Source organism: Rhinolophus hipposideros, assembly GCF_964194185.1.
Source record: "Rhinolophus hipposideros genome assembly, chromosome: 21".
NCBI classification, from domain to species: domain Eukaryota; kingdom Metazoa; phylum Chordata; class Mammalia; order Chiroptera; family Rhinolophidae; genus Rhinolophus; species Rhinolophus hipposideros.
Genome location: NC_138067.1, coordinates 21,811,062 through 21,831,673, shown reverse-complemented (window position 1 = coordinate 21,831,673; position 20,612 = coordinate 21,811,062). Strand labels below are relative to the sequence as shown.

General features: G+C 42.8%; 1 protein-coding gene across 4 annotated transcripts in view; it reads left to right on the top strand.

Moving 5' to 3' along the window:
• The window catches only part of SF3B3 (splicing factor 3b subunit 3), a 40,988-nt gene extending 27,635 nt beyond the window's left edge, over positions 1-13,353 (top strand). For all 4 annotated transcript variants that reach the window (XM_081031933.1, XM_081031931.1, XM_081031932.1 and 1 more), the window contains exons 16-26: positions 2,334-2,456; positions 3,181-3,335; positions 4,341-4,515; positions 5,253-5,458; positions 5,555-5,711; positions 7,240-7,365; positions 9,930-10,142; positions 10,699-10,797; positions 11,519-11,662; positions 12,256-12,360; positions 12,723-13,353. In XM_081031933.1, the coding sequence (XP_080888059.1) occupies positions 2,334-2,456; positions 3,181-3,335; positions 4,341-4,515; positions 5,253-5,458; positions 5,555-5,711; positions 7,240-7,365; positions 9,930-10,142; positions 10,699-10,797; positions 11,519-11,662; positions 12,256-12,360; positions 12,723-12,863 (1,644 nt within the window). In that variant the 3' untranslated portion in view covers positions 12,864-13,353. The remainder of the gene's footprint in view (positions 1-2,333; positions 2,457-3,180; positions 3,336-4,340; positions 4,516-5,252; positions 5,459-5,554; positions 5,712-7,239; positions 7,366-9,929; positions 10,143-10,698; positions 10,798-11,518; positions 11,663-12,255; positions 12,361-12,722) is intronic.
• Positions 13,354-20,612: the final 7,259 nt, after the last annotated feature.

Here is a 20,612-nt window from a genome sequence, read left to right as displayed (position 1 = left end):
CAAAGCTTGAATTAGAACAAATAAGGCCTAGAAAAAGTATTCTCATAAAGAGTGATAAAAATGCTTTGTTACTGCTCTGGGTCAGAACTAGGTGGGGTCTTCATGAGTCACATGTAGTTCTCAACATACGCATTTTTGAAACTAACATGTCACAGTTCATAAAGGGCTCCATTAGCAGTAAAGGGCTCCTAGGTGTTCCCTGTTGTCAAAGCTGCTGAGCTCTTTGGAGCTTGCAAGACTTAAGGATCAGATGGTGCCAGGGTTTTTGACCACATACTTTTCATTTTCCTTAATGATTATGTACTCCGATATGTACATAATCTAGCTCAAGTGCTTTTTGCTTTTTAATTTTACTTCCTAATGTAGAAATTCTCAAACATGCCTGGAAGTTAGACTAATACAACGAACCTTCGTGTATCTATCACCAGTTTGAACAGTACCAACTTTGGCTATTCTTGTTTGATCTATTCCCCCTCTTTTTCCTAGAGTATTTTAAAGAAAATCAACAATGTTAAATCATTTCATCAAGTAGAAATACTTGACAATAGCTTTCCTCTGCTATGTGGGCTTTTGTAAAGGCCTTAATATTGTGCCCAGTAAACTTTTAACAATAATTCCTTAATATCTGCTGCCTTATCCATGTTCCAATTTTCCTTTTTTCCCCAAAAAAATGCCTTTACATTTGGTTCTACTCAGGATCTACATAAAGCTGTGCAGTTTACATCTGCTTGACCTTTTTATGTTTCTTTTAATAACTGTCCCATCCCTTTTTTTATTTTTTTAAGAAACCAGATCATTTGTCTTGTAGAATTTTCCACCTTCTGGATTTGGCAGTCATTTCTTTTGTGTGTTTAATGTTCCTCTAGCCTCTATTTTCTGCAGACTAGTGGGTAGATCTAGACCGTGCTGTTCATTAAAAATGCAACGCACGCCACATACGTAATTAAAATTTTCCAACAGCTACAAAAAAGGTACAGATGAAGTTCATTTTAGTGTTTTATTTAATCCAGTATTAAAAATGTCATTTTAATTTGTAATCAGTTTAAAAATTAGTAAGATTTTTTTTTTCTTTTGGACTCTTTGAAATCTGGTATTTTGTATGTAACACCTCTCACATCTGATGAGCCATATGTAGCTTGCTGACTACATAGTATTGGATAGCACAGGCTTGGCAGTTGATTAGATTTGGATTTAATATTTGTGTGTGTGCGTGGGGGACAAGAGTTTCATAGGTTGTACTATTAACATCGTGTCAGGAGGCTTATAATATCTGGTTGACCCAATTTCGGTGACATTAAAATGTTTCTATCTAAATTATCTGTTTTAAAGCTCCACATCAACAGCCGTTGATACACATTGCCTAGATTCATTATGTCATTAGGAGTTGGGAAATGATTTTCTGTTTCGTACTTCATTTCATTAGCTGGAACCTTTCTCTAAAGACAAAATTTGCTTTATATATTTGTTCACCCTGAAATATAGTTCATATAGGGATAGGATAAATACTTCATTTTTTCCCCCTTTGCTCACTTATTTTCAGAGTAAGGAGTTGGTGCAATAGCAATATGCACTGAGCTGATGAAGTGGGGCTTTTTTAAGTAACATGAACTTGCACATTTTTACATATATGTGCGTTGAACTACTGCAGTCTCCCCCACACACACACCTCCCTACTACCCCCCTGGATCTAAATTGCTTCATTTTAAATGAGTGAGAGTTCCCTTTTGAAATTGGCTCTTTTGTCCTTTGAACACGACTTCACTATCATTGGGGGGCTCTCTTCCCTCTGGCACAACAAAGTGCCCCACACACATCTGGAACATTTTTGGTTCAGACCTGAATTACCTGTTTCCTCGAAAATAAGACCGGGTCTTGTATTAATTTTTGCTCCAAAAGACACATTAGGGCTTATGTTCAGGGGAAGTCATCCTGAAAAATCATGCTAGGGCTTATTTTCGGTTAGGTCTTATTTTCGGGAAAACACAGTAGCTGTTTCCTTAGGTGTCTTGTTATTTTTAGGGGAAATGATATTTAGAGACAAACAGTAGGACTGGTTGTTTTTAACTGTGCATATTTAAAATTACAAAGAATTTAACATATTAAAAAAAATTTTTTTAGTATATACAGTGAAAAATAAGTGCTTTTCACTTAGTAAATGTTCAGTAACTATTTGAGTTAGTGATTTAGTGAGAAGATGATGAATGTCTGGCTGATTATTAGGATATTCTTTAAACCAAGTCATTTCCTTCTGTCTGCTCTGAACTTACTATATAAAGTGGCCAAGGCCATTTCCATTATAGGTAGGCTTAATCCACTCCTCTCCTTTTTATTAGAATGGTGTGCTGCTCAGAACTGTCCTGGACCCTGTCACTGGGGATCTGTCTGACACTCGCACGAGGTACCTGGGGTCCCGTCCTGTGAAACTCTTTCGTGTCCGGATGCAAGGCCAGGAAGCAGTAAGTAATGAAAGGGGGCAGTCAGCATGTTTGGATATTAGTGGCATCAGCTGAGATAAATCCCGTTGGTATATGCTTTCTTTTTGTTAATTCACCAGTATGTAGTTAGCTTTACATTAGCTCTGCCTTGACTATTTTGTTTTCTCCATGTGGGAAGTCTTGTGTTCCTTAATCCAGAGCTTTTTCACTTGTGTTCGTGGCATTGTGCCATGATACGGTTATAGGTAAGTTGGGATATTGATCCCGTCAACCCTCAGGCTGGGCAAATGGAGCAGACTGAGAATTAGTGGGATACTTCTCATCTAGGGTACCACTTAGCCTTCAACCTTGTATCAGTATCATGGTTTACTATGTAATGTGAAAGAGGTCCTTTATAGCTAAGAAAATTAGTGTTTCTGTGTACTGTGCTAGTTCTTGTTACTGCATTTAATCCTTGCAACTATCCAGCTTTGTGACAGGATTCCCATTTTGCACATGTGGAAACAGGCTGAGAGAGATTGAATGATTAGTCTAGGTCATATGGCTAGTAGCCCATACTTTAAGCAAATAGTAAGTCAAACTGTCTCTTCTCTAGGCCATTTTCTTAAGGTAAAAGGTTTTTAGGTTTCTAAAATTCATTGGGATATTCTGCAGTCTTAAGTTTGGGGATAGGTAGGGTATTTGCTCAGCATACTGTGTTTCAGTTTTTCCCAAGCTTATTGGAGGTGTTTTTTTCTTCCCTCAGGTGTTGGCCATGTCAAGCCGCTCATGGTTGAGCTATTCTTACCAATCTCGTTTCCATCTCACCCCCCTGTCTTATGAGACCCTGGAATTTGCATCTGGCTTTGCCTCTGAACAGTGTCCTGAGGGCATTGTGGCCATCTCCACCAATACCCTGAGGTGAGAGTCCCACAGTTGAAGCCCAGCTGGAAGCCTTTTTGCCAAAACCTTGGACTGGCAAAGAGCCGACTCTCTATCATGGGGCTAGTGTGTTGCAATTGAAACCTTCATTTGGCTCTGGATTTAACTACCTGGTAGCCAAGTTTTGGTGTTCCGAATTTTAGCTTCTGTTTAGACTTTCAGGGCTAGGTTTTAATACTTAGCAGTATAGTTCAGTCATCTTGAGATTTTAAGGTTCTTGTTTTCCAGGGCAGTGCTTAGTTTTAGAGCAGGATCGTGCATAACCTTTTCTTACTCTGTCTTGTCATTTGCAGTGTTGCATCTTAAATTTTAACCTCAATATAAATTATATAGGCCTTTTGCAGGTTTACAGACTGTAGTTTATACTGATAATGTTGAAGTGAGCAATACATATTACAAGCTGGAAAATAACCTATTCAGTTTGACTTTCTCAAGTTTTTGTTGTTTTTCTTCTTAAGTATTTTAATGCCACCTGTGTTGTTGATGTCCTGGTTATAACTATTGGCTTTTCACTATGAATTCATGGATTTCATGAAACTTAGGGGATTTTCATTCAGGAGGGCACACCATCATCAGCACCGATGCCACATATGTTCAGGAATTGCAGTTCCTCGCAATAAATTAGGAATTGGTGCTCTCTATTTCAGGGTTTGTCAGTAATAAAGAGGAAGTTTTAACTTTGCATTATCATGTTATCACTGGAGTGATAAAAAAATTCCTTTGAGCGTTTCAATGTAGGTTTCACTGGTGAAAACTGGAATTGTCATGAACATTGGTGGGCTGTTGCTGAAGTAGGAGGGCCCTTCTCAATCTCCTTGTCTCCTGTGCAGAATCTTCTGATCAGAAGTCTGTTGTTTCATGTTGCCCAATGCAAATATTAAAGCTGTTAGGATTGATGTGTTTGCTATGACCGCTCATGGACCATTTCAGCACCAGTTTCTAGGTTCTGAGTGAGTGACCTATTAACTCCCTTCCTTTTTACAGGATTTTGGCGTTAGAGAAGCTGGGTGCCGTCTTTAATCAAGTGGCCTTCCCACTGCAGTACACGCCCAGGAAATTCGTCATCCACCCTGAGAGTAACAACCTTATCATCATTGAGACTGACCACAACGCCTACACCGAGGCTACAAAAGCTCAGAGGAAGCAACAGATGGCAGAGGTGATGACACTGACCTTTGGGGCTCAAGTATAAGGTGTTTGTGTGAAATTGTGTTGAAAAGTTTAACTCCCTGTAATTTGGGTTATTCTTTGTTAATATTCAAAGATCCAGGTCCTTTTCAGGTCCTTCAGGCAGAGCCCTTTGCCAAAGTCCATGGTTTTAGAGGCTTTCTTGTGATTCAGGACTAATCCACTGGCCTGGATTTATTCTGTATGTAGCTCCCTATCTGGAACAATTCTTCAGTCCTGGAGCTTCCAAAACAGTCTGTTACATGTTTCCTGGATTCGGGCCCAAAGGAAATAGCTTTCATGTTCCCCACAACACTAGGTACTTCCAGAAATCATTTCCTAGCAAAAAAACAAGTAGCCCCAACCATGTAAAGCTGTATCTGGTCTGGAAGAGAGGAGACAAATAGTCTTAGCAAGGGAAATCAGATGGCCTAAGCAGAAGAATGGTGTTTTCATTTTTGTTTCTCATGACCAGTCAGCTGGTGTTAGTTCCTTTTTGCATTTAAAAAAAGTACCTGTTTTCAGAACCCTTTAGTCATCTTCCCTCTTCCCCTTATCTGTGTACCTCTCCTTTTAATCTTCATTTTTGGAAATTCTGGTTTTGGCCGACAGACTTTGCTACTTTAATATGTTATGAGCTGCCCCTAGAGGTGTTCTTGCTATTTACCCACCTCTTACCCGGCACCCACTTCTGAACACACTAACTCTGACTTGGTTTTTTGGATTTAGGAAATGGTGGAAGCAGCAGGGGAGGATGAGCGGGAGCTAGCTGCAGAGATGGCAGCAGCATTCCTCAATGAAAACCTCCCCGAGTCCATTTTTGGAGCTCCTAAGGCTGGCAATGGGCAGTGGGCCTCTGTGATCCGAGTGATGAATCCTATTCAGGGTAACACACTGGACCTTGTTCAGTTGGAACAGAATGAGGCTGCTTTTAGGTAAGGAGTCCAGGACATTCAGGGTTTTTGGAAATTGCAGTGGGAATTCTTTGGGCTGTGACTAATGTCTGACTCCTGCTTTTTTTCTCTATGCAGTGTGGCCGTTTGCAGGTTCTCCAACACTGGTGATGATTGGTATGTGCTGGTGGGTGTGGCCAAAGACCTGATACTGAACCCCCGATCCGTAGCAGGGGGCTTTGTCTATACCTACAAGCTTGTGAACAATGGGGAAAAACTGGAGTATTTGCACAAGGTAGGAATTAGCCAGTGGTTCTACTGGAATTTAGGTTGTCCTACTAGACTCTCTGCCGTTTGCTTAAGTTAGGGGTCAGATCTTTTGGTGACCATTTTGGAAACCAACTCGTTGATTCGATCCATCTTTTGGTGGCACATGCACCATGCTACTGACACTTTTGTGCTTCAGTGAAACTGGCTAGTGAGCCCCACAGAAAGCCTGTGTGCTGCCCACCCACAATGGAAGAATAGCTGCACACTGAATTGGCCCCTTGTTTGTTGGTTTTACTAACTTTTTTGATCACAAAAATTTGTGATCAAAATTCAACACTTTAAAGTACTAGTATTCTTTGGGTAGTTATTATTGTTTATTGGTTACAGAGTTTCCTTTTGGAAAAGTGAAGAGTTTTGGGGTTGGATGATGGTGATGGTTGCACAACAATGTGAATATACTTAATGCTGCTGAATTGTATACTTAAAAATGGTTAAATGGTAAATTTTGTGTTGTGTATATTTTACCACAATTTGAAAACTATAAAGAAAATATTCTTTTTTGTTGTTGTTTGTTTTTTAGTGGAATTGGGGAACAGTGTGTACTTCCAGGACTTTTTTTCCAAGTCAAGTTGTCCTTTTAATCTTAGTTGTGGAGGGTGCTGTTCAGCTTCAAGTTGTTGTTCTTTCATTCTTAGTAGTGGAGGGCGCAGCTCAGCTCCAGGTCCAGTTGCCATTGCTAGTTGCAGGGGGTGCAACCCACCATCCCTTGCAAAGTTGAACCGGCAACCTTGTGGTTGAGAGCCCACGCTCCAACCACCTGAGCCATCTGGGAGCTCAGCGGCAGCTCAGCTCAAGGTGCCGTGTTCAATTTTAGTTGCAAGGGGCAGAGCCCACCATTCCTTGCGGGACTTGAGGAGTTGAACTGGCAACCTTGTGGTTGAGAGCCCACTGACTGGCCCATGTGGGAATCGAACCAGCAGCCTTTGGAGTTAGGAGCACGGAGCTCCAATCGCCTGAGCCACCAGGCCGGCCCAAGAAAATATTCTTGTTCTCTCCTCTACACAGATAGTACATGAATGTGGCTTCTCCAGCCTTCCCACAAGCGGAATGTGTTTTAGGATATAATTATTTCACAGACCCTTCTTCCTGCTAAACTCATTGTGTCTCCCTTACAATTAAGATGTCACTTGTCAGTAGTACTCCTTTCACATTCCTCCACAAACTAGTCACTTCTCAGATACTGAGGCTTTACTGGTAATGGCGCCAGTTGAATTTTCATGGGCTCTGAGTGTTCATCAGGCACCAGGACTTCTTTTAACTTGCGGCATTGGTCCACTTGCTGGGTGAAATAAATGCAGCATGTGGGACCTGTTCACCCAAACACCCTGTTTCGTAGAAACTTGATGTGTGGTTTATTTCTCTGATAGCAAAAGATGATTACTTGTTATCTGTCTTCCTGACAGATGCCTGTCGAAGGTATTTTGGGTCGTGGGGGTGGGGCTAGCATATGGCTGTATGTTCTGTAGCTGCATTATCTGCTTTTCCTCTCACAGACTCCAGTGGAAGAGGTCCCTGCTGCCATTGCTCCATTCCAGGGTAGGGTGTTGATTGGTGTGGGGAAGCTTCTGCGTGTTTATGACCTGGGAAAGAAGAAGTTACTCCGAAAATGTGAGAACAAGGTAAATATGGTAGAAGGCCCAAGCTCTAACTAGTGAGGAAAGAGGAAACGGTGGTAGGGTTATGGGCAGTTAATTATCAAAATCAGGTCAATCTTAGGACCTTGTTGTAGTCACTGAATTCCAGGCTCTGAGTTAGGCCCTTGAGACTTGAGAAGGGCAGGAGGAGATGAGTTTCTTGACTTCTTCAATCTTAAGAACCAGAGTTCTGTCCTGCCTGCTTCTATACGTAACTTTAGTTTTGAGAATTAGGCATATATTTGCTCCATAGGCATACCTTATTTTGTTGTACTTTGCAGATACTGCTGTTTTCACAAATTGAAGGTTTGTAGCAACCCTGTGTGGAGGAAATCTATCCAGTCCATTTTTCTAACAGCATTTGAACATTTTTATGTCTCTATTATGTTTTGGTAATTCTTGCAATATTTGAACTTTTTCATTATTGTTATGGTAATCTGTGACCAGTGATCTTGATGTTACTATTGTCATTGTTTTGGGGCTCCACGAACCATGCCTGTATAAGACAGCTAACTTACTTGATAAACATTGTGTGTGTTCTTATTACTCCACCGATTGGCCATTCCCCTGTCTCTATCCCTCGTCTTAGGCCTCTATTCCATGAGACACGACGATGTTGAAATTAGGCCAATGAATAACCTACAATGGCCGCTTAGATGTTCAAGTGAAAGGTGGAGTTGCATCTCGCTTTGACTCAAATGCTACAAATGATTAAGCTTAGTGATGAAGGCATGTTGAAAACTGAGATAGGCTGAAAGTTAGGCCTCTTAACACCAAACAGCCGAGTTATGAATGCAAAGTAAAAGTTCTTGAAGGAAATTAAAAATACTACTCCAGTGAACAAATGATAAGAATGTGAAACAGCCTTATGCTAATATGGAGAAAGTTTTAGTGGTCTGGATAGAAGATCAAACCAGCCACAACATTCCCGTAAGCCAAAGCCTGATCCAGAGCAAGACCCTAACCCTTTAATTCAGTGAAGGCTATGAGAGGTGAGAAAACTTCCAAAGGAAAAATGTGAAGCTAGCACAGGTTGGTTTATGAGGCTAAGGAAAGCAGCCTCCTCCTTAAAAGTGCAAGGTGAAGCGGCAAGTATTGCTGTAGAAGCTGCAGCAAGTTCTCCAGAAGATCCAGCTAAGATAATTAAGGTGGCCACAACAGACTCAGTGTAGATAAAACAGTCTATTGCAAGAAGATGCCGTCTAAGGCTTTTCATAGCTAGAGAGGGGAAGTCAGTACCTGGCTTCAAAGGACAGCCTGAATCTGGGTATGGGCTGATGCAGCTGGGAATGGAAGCCAGTCCTCGTTTACTGTTCCCCAAATCCTAGGACCCTTAAGGATTATACTAAATCTGCTATGTCTCTAAATGGAACAAAAAGGCCTGGGTGATAGCACATCTGTTTACAGCATGGTTTACTGAATATTTGAAGCTCACCATTGAGACCTGCTCAGAAAAAGATTCCTTTCAAAATATTACTGTTCATTGACACTGCACCTGGTCACCCAAGAACCTGATGGAGAGAAACAAAATTAATGTCGTTTTCATGCTTGCTAACACAACTCTGTTCTGCAGCCCATGGGTCATTCTAGATGCCATTAAGAACATTTGTTATCCATGGGAAGAGATCAAAATATCAACATTAACGCTGTAGGAGATGTTCATTCCAGCTCTCGTGGATGACTTTGAGGGGTTTAAGACTTCAGTGGAGGAAGTAACTGCAATAGAGAAAAATAGCAAGAGAATTAGAATTAGAAGTGGAGCCTGAAGATGTGACTGAATTGCTGCAACTTCATGATAAAACTTAACAGATAAGGAGATAGATGCTTCTTATGAATGAGTGAAGAAAGTGTTTTTTTGAGATGGAATCTGCTGGTGATGATGCTGGGAAGACTGTTGAAATGACAGCATAGGATTTAGAAGATTACATCAACTTAGCTGCTGCAGCAGTGGCATGTTTTAAGAGGATTTACTCCTACTATTTCAAAAGAAGTTCTACCGTGGGTAAAATGCCATCAAATAGCATTGCATGCTGCAGAGAAATTGTTCGTGAAAGAAAGAGGTAGCTGTTGTGGTAAATGTCCCTTGTCTTATTAAGACATTGCCACAGCCACTCCAACCTTCAGCAGCCACTACTGATCAGTCAGTAGCCATCAGCATCGAGGCAAGACCCTCCACCACCACCAGCAAATAGATTATGACTCACTGAAGGCTCGGATCATGGTTAGCAGTTTTTAGCAATAAAATATTTTACAATTAGGTATATGGTTTTTTTAGACATACTGTTATTTACATTTAATAGACTACAATATAGTGTAAATATAACTTCTATGCACTGGGAAACCAAAATTCGTGTGACCCAACTTTGTTGTGATAAGTACATTAAAACTATTTAACTCTTTCAGCCATCTTCAAGGAATTTATTGCTGACTACTGTTCTTTGCTGTGTGCCATTCTGCAGACCTTATATATGTTGCAGTCAGAGAAAGCTGGACTTTCTGTGGGTTCTGAACCTCAAGGTTACACCCATTGCTGTCTTTATTTTTCCCAGCATATCGCCAATTACATCTCTGGGATCCAGACTATTGGGCACAGGGTAATTGTGTCTGATGTCCAAGAAAGTTTTATCTGGGTTCGCTACAAGCGTAATGAGAACCAGCTCATCATCTTTGCCGATGATACCTACCCCCGATGGGTCACTACAGCTAGCCTCCTCGACTATGACACTGTGGCTGGGGCAGACAAGTTTGGCAACATTTGTGTGGTGAGTTAATGTTAACCGGCATTGCCGTGATGTGCAGGAAAGCTGGCTCCGTTTGTGGTAAAGCCAAGGGCCCAGGACTATTGCTCTCTAATGTGGAAAGTGACATTGCTATAAAATTCTGTCCTAAGGCTCACTCTAAAAGGAAAACTTGCATTTTCTAAGCCTTATCAGTTGTTTTTTTTATTTTAGCCTGTTTCACCCCACTCTTCCCCATGGAACATGATTTAATGATAGATTTAGTTTGAGTTCATGTCATACTTATTTCCACTTTTTGCCTGAATTTTGGCTTATCTTTTTAAGCCCTATCTAACTTCTCTTTTTTATGTTCTGTGCTCTTTGTTTTTGCTCTTGCTATGTCAGACCCTTGCTCATGGGCTCATTCTCTTGAGTTTCTCACTCCTCAGAAAGCAGACAGGCAGGAGACTTGGGCCCAGGCCTTTGCCAAAGGCAGTTGCCCGTAGGCTTGCTTGCAAGGACCTGGGGCATTTATGTTGCTTGGCGATGTAGCTGAGTATGTGCAGGACCCAGCCCTGTGATTTGTGTCACTTACTTGTAGGTGAGGCTCCCACCTAACACCAACGACGAAGTGGATGAGGATCCCACAGGAAACAAAGCCCTGTGGGATCGGGGCTTGCTCAATGGTGCCTCTCAGAAGGTAAGATTCAAAACGGGCCCCAAAGGACCAGCCTGTGTAGTACATTTCCCGTGACCCTCACTGAGGAAACATGAATTATCCACAGTGCACATAACTGTGCTGAGTGCACTCTGTGCATGAAAGTCCCTAAGTTGACAGTGTGTATGTAGCCTGTGATGAATGAACGCGAGTTTGATGTAAGCTGACCATGTCACTATCCTGTTTCTATGACACTGTAGAATAGAAATTTTTCTGAGACATTTTAGCAGTGTAAAAATCTCAGAACATAGTGAGTTCCTTGAAGAAGACGGTTGCACAGTTCATTCCTGATACTAACCAGTTCTTCTCTGAGGTGTGTCCTGGGCCCTCCACTTTCTGTACGGATGTATGTCTATAGTAGAGCACCTCTGGATTTGTGAAAAATAGATTCCTTTTAGAGGGCTAGCCTGGTGTTTGCTCTTGTTTTTAGCATTTTCTGTGATTTCCTTTTTTTAAATTGTAAACTTGACAATTTAACAAAGAAATTTTAGTTTTAATTATCAGAAATGATCTAATGTCATGTTTGTGAGGGCATTAAGCTCTACGTAAACGTTAAGAACATTTTTAAGTATTTTTAAGTTTTAGTGATTTTTGGATTTTAAAAATGGTGAACTCTGCCCTTTGGGGGCCCTGCTTGCTCTTGGGAATCTAGAACAGGCTCCCGAGGGCCCACACAGTTAACTGGTCTGTTTTTGCCTTGCAGGCAGAGGTGATCATGAACTACCACGTGGGGGAGACGGTGCTGTCGTTGCAGAAGACCACGCTGATCCCTGGAGGCTCGGAGTCGCTTGTCTATACCACTCTGTCGGGAGGGATTGGCATTCTCGTCCCATTCACATCTCACGAGGTGAATTCTCCCACGCTCTTCTGGCCTTTGCCTTCTCAACGTGGTTTCTTTGTGCCAGATCTGCTTAAGAGGGCAAATCCATTTGTCCCCACCTGCACCTAGGAGTGTTCTGGGAATTTTATACGGTGACAAGTGCCTGGGGAGATAGGAATGCTGACCCCCACCCCCACCAGAAAGCCATTTGTTTTTATATTGGGTTTGGTTGTGATGTGGGTATAGGGTTAGAGTCCAAAACCCCAGAACCAAATCCCCCAGACTAGGAATGGTGTGCTGATGAGGACTGGGGCACTCACTGCCTCCTAGAGCCAACTGTAGGATTGGCTAAATTTGGTTTCTGGCAGTCCAGCCAAGGAAGCTGAGATCAGGTATCTGCCTTCACATGCTCTGCAAATACAGAGAGGTTTTCTTCCAGATTTTAGCTATCATGTAGCGGGAAAACCTATGGTCATCAGAGGAGTGATTTAGATACTTAACATCTGTTTACATGGTAAAAATCAATGGCTTTTCTGTTCATTGTGCTTCTGAAAATCATAGAATAGTAGCTGCAATCACGTTTTTCTTTTAGTGACAGACTCTTTGTTTTTTTCTGCCAGGACCATGACTTCTTCCAGCATGTGGAAATGCACCTGCGGTCTGAGCATCCTCCTCTTTGTGGGCGAGACCACCTCAGCTTTCGTTCCTATTATTTCCCTGTTAAGGTAGGTCTTCGTTGGAAATCTAGAGTGAAAGGGGTCATCCTCAGCTCATTTATCCGGTCTTTTCACTCCCTCCCTTAAAAATCTGAACAGTCTGGAATTGAGGAGTATTCAGGGATTGATGGAGACAGTAACGGGAGAGAGGGTCATCTCTGGGCAGACCACAGACAGAGAAAAGCTTTCACCCAATTTTGCTAGTCTGAACTCTGGCTACTAAGGATCAGCTTACAGTAGTGTTCCTGGCTCTGTAAGTGAAGTTCAAGTATTTGTAAGAGAATAAAAAGCTTTCCTTGCAGCTGCTGCTCTAGCATGTGACATACTCGTTGGGCATCTAAGCTTTTTCTTCTCATTTTTCTACGTCGTAGAATGTGATTGATGGAGACCTCTGTGAGCAGTTCAACTCCATGGAGCCCAACAAACAAAAGAATGTCTCTGAAGAACTGGACCGAACCCCACCTGAGGTGTCCAAGAAGCTTGAGGACATCCGGACTCGCTATGCCTTCTGAGCCTTTTTTCCCATGGGGCTTGTCAGAGACTCTGTGTTTTGTTTTCCCCCACTATCTGGCTCTGAACCCATATGGCAGAAGAACGGTGGCTCGTTAATTAAGACTGCAATATTAAAGCTAACAGCTCTTTCCCATCCACTCTTTTCCTGGAATGACTGTTTCCCCAAACATTGGCATTGAGAATTGCTATGCTTCTCCCTGCCTGGTACATAATACATTGCCCCAGGTTCCGGTGTGGAATACAATGCCCCTTAGTCCTCAGAGCTTTCCCTGCATTGATATTTCTGGCTCTCATGTCTACTTTTGTACACACCCTTAATTTTTAACTGGTTTTGCTGTAAATATAGTTTTGTACCATGTTATCTTTGTGGGAGGGACTAAAGGAGGGAGGGAGGCAAGCTGAGGTGGCGACCAGGCTGGATATAGTATAACTCCTGCGTTCTGCTACTCTGGAACCTAACCAGAAATACAAACCTAGTTTTTAAGGTAGCTGGTGTCCATGTGTCTTTTTTAGGGGTGAGAATTAGGGTGGGAGAATTGAGCCTTGGTTGGAGCAGGAAGAACTGAGTATTAGTCCATGTTACCTACGTGGATTTCTGGCACCCTCTGGCCTCCCACTTCCAGCATTAATGTCTTTTTGGCTTTCTCTAGTCCTTTCTGTTATTCAGATGAAACTTGGGCTCAGTAATAACCATGTGGTCATTCACACCTCTTTTCATTGGATATTGAGTAAGGGTGATTGATTTCTCGTCCCCTGATTTAGCTTCCTTCTACTTTGAGGTGTTAAAGTGAAGGATTCGGCGTGAATTCTAGCTGGGTGATCTCTTAACAGACGCTCCCTTTACTTCTACAGCTCCTGAAGTGGATGAGCTTTCGCATTTGACTACCAGAAAGGATCAGGAAGTGCAGAAGTACCAGACACTAACCTTCCCTTGGCAGCAAAGTCAGTGTATGTGGTACCTGTTTAAAGGCACATGGGTAACCGGGGTACCGTCTACAGCAGGCATCCTAGGTGGACGCGGGAGGGCCTTTGGGTGTGAGGCAGCAGCACGGGTAGCCTGACAGTTGGAAGTGACCCAGTCTCAGAACTGTTCTAGCCCATACCTGGGAATTCAGCCTTCTTCCTGCCCAGCTGGGTGGGAAGCCTTAAATGTCCAGGCAGTCCCCTTAGCTTCCTTGAACCTGGAAAGACCTGAGTTCACTGCTATTCTCGGTACTTCCGAAAGGAAAACATTCTTTCATGTTCGTGTGCTCAGCCACTTCATTTTGTAGATTCTCTGGCTGACGCTGGGTTAGAATCAGGAATGGAAGTGATTAGACACAGTCTGACCCCAAGCAGCCCACAAACCAGTGCAGAAGAGGGTTCCCGGTGCTGTGCCGTGGAACTGTGTATCTTTAATCAGGACTTGATTGTACATCAGTCAGTAGAGCCTCAGGTTTTGCTAGGAATTGAATCCCTAAATAACTCTTCTTTGTTATTTAAGCTCTTAAGCTCATGGATTTGCATAGTATACAGTACTACTGAACGACATCTGCACAGGCTAATGCAGGGGCTCATTTTTCCTGTGGCCCCCATCTAAACCCACTTCCATTTAGTCTGTCAGATGGTATGAAGTTGACATGCAGTAGTCAGAGAAACTCAGCAAAGATGTTTGAGCAGCACAACTTGTTCCTAGCGTCTTTTCTGAAATACTTCCGACAGTAGTGGGAGGCGGTGTAAGGAAGCAAAACTTGATCTCTGTATAGAATCAGGAATTGTTGCCATTGTTTTTGAATAATACAGCAGTTTATTAGTTACATAATCATTGCCTAGGGGTGGAGGACACTGCCATACAAGGCCACATGGGGGTTGCACTCAGGAACCTAGGAAACAAGTAGGGGCTATGGGTAACAGGCTTTGTAGTATCAAAAGGGTGGGTGCCTCCTGGTTTTATGGAAGGATGTGATTGGCTTCTTTGAGTAAGTCATTTACTGGCAGGGACCTGAGATGAGCGGGAACTATGCCTGGTCTCTTGATAAGGAGGGTTGTTTAGCAAGAGCAGAGTGGGAAGGGAAACATGGTTAGGTCGTTTGAAGCCCTTCTGGTTTTACAGCATATAATAATGAATCTTAATTCTAGATCTTATACCACTACTGGGAATGTGTGGTCACCTGATTATTGCCCCACTGGAGAGCCACAGGTAGGCCAGGCAAGAGTGGGTTTTATGTTGGATTGTGTTGTGCTTCCAGTTATTACAAGATTCTTTTCTATTTCTCAATGGCCCAAAGCCCAGTGAAAGTGATGGAAACTCAGTGGGATTGTCACAGAACTGTGGGTGCATATTGTGAAAGGTTGATAGATGACGGCAGATCGTGAACTAATATTCCAAGCATTGTGCTAATAAGCTCAGAGAAATTCACATGGCCTGCTCAGCTGAGCATTCTAATAGGGGAGAGAAAGCTTATACATATGAAACAATCAGCCAAGATGTATTTATAGTAGAAAGAACTAGAGTCACATATGATCTTGGCTTGGCCAAATAACGCTGGGTGAATTTGAACAAGCCATTTAAAACTTGTGAGCCTTGGGTCCCTGTCTATAGAATGTAAAGGGAGAGATGTGACATCTGCTGTACAGAAGTCCCTAAATATGTTTCCCAACTTTGAAACAGCATCTTGGTTCCTGAGAATCCCAACATTTATCTAAAAGTCCAAGTGACCCTGTGTCTCGGGAGTACAAATTTTGTTTGTATGTTTACTTATTTCCTCAAATTTTCCTAATAGTGAAAACCATCCCTTAGGCCACTCAATAAAAATACAGCTTCTGAGGCACCTTCCCCTAAAGACTGAAACATCGAAGTCTGGAATGGGGAACATGTAATTGACATACAGCACTGTATAAGTTGAAGGTGTACAGCATGATGGTTTGACTTGCATATATTGTGAAATTACTCATCTCATAGACTGAAAAAAATTTTTTTCTTGTGATGAGAACTTTTGGGATATCTCTTAATAACTAACATAATACAGCAGTGTGAGCTAGTCGTCATGTTGTACATTACATCATTAGAACTTAAAACTGGAAGTTTGTTCCTCTGAGTACCTTGCTTCAGTCCCTATACTCTCCATCCACCCCCAACCCTGCCTCTGATAACTGCAAACCTGATCACATTTTCTGTTGAGTTTGGTTTTTTGTTTTGTTTTTTTAGATTCCACATATAAATGAGATCATATCTTCTGACCTGTTTCACTTAGCATAATGCCTTCAGGGTCCATCCATATTGTTGCAAATGGCAGGATTTCCGTCATTTTGTTTTTTATCACTTAATAATATTCCATTGCACACATATAACAAGTTCTGTATCCATTCATCTGTCAGTGGACACTTAGATTGTTTCTAAGTTTGGCTATTATAAATAAGGCTACTATGAACATTGGGTAGATATCTTTTTCAAGTTAGTGTTTCCATTGGGTGTGTTCCCAGAGGTGGAATTGCTGGATCGTATGTTCCATTTTTAATTTTTAAGGATCCTCTATACTGTTTTCCATAGTGACTGTACCAGTTTACAGTCCTACCAGCAGTACACAAGGATTCCTTTTTCTCCACATCCTCACCAGCATTATCTCTTTTTATTGATGGCCGTTCTCACAGGCAAGAGGTGATCGTATGTTGTGGTGTTGATTTGCATTTTCCTAATGATGATGTTGAGCATCTTCTCATGTAGCTGTTGACCATTGGTATATCTTCTGTGGAAAAATATCTGTTCAGATCCTTTGCCCATTTTTAATCGGATTTTTTTTATTTATTTATTTATTTATTTATTTGTTTGTTTGTTTGTTTGTTTGTTTGTTTATTGCTATTGAGTTGTATGGGTTCTTGGTATATTTTGGATGTTAACCCCTTATTGGATACATGGTTTGCAAGTAATTTTTTCCATTCTGGAGGTTGTCTTTTCATTTTGTCGATTGTTTCTTTTGCTGTGCACTTTTTAGTTTGTAGTCCCACTTGTTTATTTTTTATTTTGTAACATGTGCTTTAGATAGCATATTCAGGAACTGACACCATTGAGCTTCCTCTGCATATCTTTCCATGAGTTAGGTTGTATTCTGCAAGAGAGAGGGCTTTGGCAAGTGGAATTTATGGAGCATAGGCACAAGGAATTAGGCTTGAATGTGTTGAGAGCAGGAATTTTGTCTAGTTCAGAGTTGTTGCCCCAGGACCTACAAAAGGTGTTTCATAAATATTTAGTGATTGGATGAGGCTAAATTACAAATCCCGTCTGTTGGTATTAAGGGGATCTGCTCAATTTCTTTGGTTTCGTTGAGCAACCAGGTAAATGAACTCTGTCCAGCCTTGCAGAACACTTCAGACGTTGCCATGGAACTCAGAAGGGATGATGTCAAGACACCGAGGCATTTGTGCTAGGTTCTTAGGATCGTTCCCATCCTGCTGCCCTGATGAGTCCCTGCAACTTGGGTCTAAGAAACGGCTGAAAAGGTTTTAGCTGCCTCAGCATTCCCCTGACCTCAGGCGTGGAGGTTCCACAGATGTTGTTTCCTTTGGAAGATCTCTTGCCAAGAATAGCATTCCTTTGGGGGAGGGGGTTCAAGTTGGACTGTAGATGGAATGTTGCTTTTTTTTCTTTTTTTTTAATGTATTGCTAGCAAGACAGCTGCTGGGCCTGGAAAGGCTCGGGGTTCACTTGTCTCCCTGGGAGAGCGCAGGTCTCCAGAGTGTGTGCTGCTCCCATGCCTGACCTCTTGAGTTTCTCATTAGTGGGAAGCCAGAAATGTTGGGAGCAATCTTCAAATGGGATCGACCTGGCTTTCAATTTTTTTTTTTTAATTCCTAAATTCTGTTTATCTTCAAAATAGAAACGACATGTGTTTGCATGAATCATCCACTTGCTCATTTTCATATGGAATATTGTATGTGAATATTTTAAGTGTATTGCACCCTTAAAATATATTCAAGAACTATATCTAGAGCTCAGAAGAACCATCTCTGCTGCTGAAATCAATGTAGGAGGACAGAGGCTTACTCTGGCTACATGGTACAGACTCGGTGAACACCTCCATGGTTGGTGGCTGACTTATCTACATTTGAGGGTCTGATAGCTCAATATATGGGGCTTGTGTGAAATTGGAGTGAACTGAAGGGAAATCATCAGATACTACACAGCAGGCAGAAGAATGCCCTTTACTAGTCTGCACCAGCACAACCAAGAGCTGTCTCTGTAGAAGCTTTGAAAGCCAACATCAGAAGATATGCCTAACCTGCTAGAAGATGCTGCTAAATTAATTTATTCCACCATTATTTACTGAACACCTACTGTGTGCCACTTCCTTACAAGTCTGCTTTGCACCCAGAAGTTGGAGAGTTTTTATAACCTAGTCTCAGTCCCGTTGAGGCTGATGGTGAAGTGATTCTGCCAGAGAGATGGTAAGTTCAGGAGAGCCTAGGGCCCGTGTCTCTGGTTTCCTCAGATAAAACAGGCACAGCCTTGAGACTTGCAGGAAAAATCAGAAGGTCCAAAGTAAAAAATAAAGTGGAGGGTGGGTAGCCAAAGTTTTTTCAGTTCAGGAAACTTCGGAAACACCTGCAGAGTGTTTTAACCCTAGTTGGACAGGAAGGTCATCTGAGATTGTCAGAGTCCTGGGTTCTCCCCCAGATTACTTAAGAATCGTTTGGTGATGTCTGTATATTTCACAATCTGGTGATAATGATCAGACCTGGAGATCACCAGGAATGAGGGAACATTGCTTCTTACTCAAAATGAACCCCCCAAAACATCAAGTTTGGAATTTCCAGTTTGGGGACAAAAGGCTGGAGACTCAACTGGAAGCAGCTAAAGGCCCCTGTCAGCACCACCACCCCACCCACCCATCCCCTCAATCTAGCAGCTCTGTCAGGACTCAGTCAGGTTTGACTGTAATCCCAGAGGCAAACCTTTCTCAGTTCCCCACCTCTAACTCTTGTCCTCTAGAGCCCGGACCTCTGATTTTTCAATGCACGAGCCCACTCAGCAGAACTTGCTCCCTTCTCTTGACTCAAAATCTCAGGGAAAGAGAGTTGCCTTTGATTAGGTCACTTGGGGAGTTTTCACCAGTTAATTTGGACCATGAATTAAATGTGTATAAGCTAGTGACAAGTAATAAATATGAACATTTACTGTGGGTTATCAGGGCCTGACACTGTTCACACGACGTGCCAGGGAATCTCTTGCCTTTAAGAAGCTGATGCTGCAACTGGAGAAAGGACAGTCAGAAACAAGGTATCTTGTCAAATGCCAGATAGGAGTGAAGGCCATAGAACACACTGGACAGGTAACCTGGGTTCACTAATCTCTAAGCAAGGTCTCAGTTTCCTGTCTGTAAAACAGAGAAGATGACCAACATCCTGAGTCTTGGTAACAGCAAAGTGCTTTCCCTGGGCTTCTGCGGGTGTGTGGGGGGTGGGGTTCTGAGAAGACCCTGCCATAGAACTTGGGTACAGAAGCCTGGGGAAACCTGGAGCCGCCTCCATCTTGAACTGCTATCCTGTATGCAATGATTTGAAAGAAAGGGGCATCATTCCAAGCCAAGAGGCCCCAGAAAAAGCATAGCGAAGCCCGTTCAGGCTCTTGTGAGGCCCCAGTGAGATCCTATGGCTGTTCCCCCATTACCTCCACCCCCTCTTACCCTCCCCTGGGCTGCCTGACTGGTATGAATCAACTTGGCAGAGCTCTCCAGGAAGGCTGTGAAGAGGGTGTAGCCAGTATAGCCACTGCCTTGGGAATGGGCGTGAGGAGTTAGCCCTAGTGCATTCCAGTGTGGGCATTGTCCTGTTGGAAGTTCAGGGCCAAACCAGGAATCCAGTTTTATCCATCTAATTGAGAAGCCATTTCTTGAACAACTACTTGAGCCAGGCATTGACACTCATAGTAAGCTAATGCCAACATCTTTTAGGCCAGCATTTCCCCAAGTAGGTGCTGTGGATTCCTAGATGTTAAAGGCCACCCCCTTAAAGGATTCCGTGCTCATACTCAGGGAAACCCTGCAAACTGTCTTGGATAGTTTGATGCTTTGAACACAGCCCTTCCCCTGCCCCCTGCCCTCTGCTCCCCACTTGTAATGTCCCTTGAGGGGTAGGCCCTCCCCAACTCCAAATATAGTCTTGAGTAAATCGGGGAGCTTGCTATGGAAACTAGGTAGAGGTGGAGCTGCCCTTTTGGTGCCCACAGAACTCTGCTGGGCAGAGCCGTTCTCAGCACTCCTGCCAACCCAGGCAAAGTGAGTGCCCTTGTCCTAGGAGATGGGACTTAGCACAGGGCCCCTTTTCTGTGTCCTCAGAAGCTCTGGGAGTGCTGTGTGCCAGACCACATGTTACGCCAGGACAGGCCCTGTGTCACGTGGGAAAGCCCTGGCTGTGTGATTTTGGGTTCGATACTTTATCTGAGCTCATGTCTCCATCTATAGACTGGCTAATTGATCGGTCCTCAACCTGATATTTATTAAAGGCCTTTTGTCTAATGTTTGTCCTCCTACGTGCACTCTGGTCACTACCACATCATCCAGTTTTATAAGACTTTTTGGTCAAAGGACTTGTGTTCTGGAGAAGAGCTGGGGTAGCTCCTTAACGACCCAATCTTTCTGGTAGCCAGGCAGGACATGATTCTGGGGACCCTCACCATCAACTAGCCAGATGCCATGTGTCACAACAGTTCCCAATTGATCCTCCTACTCCACACTCTAAGGCAGGCTGGGGACACGTGGCCCTGCCCCGCCCTT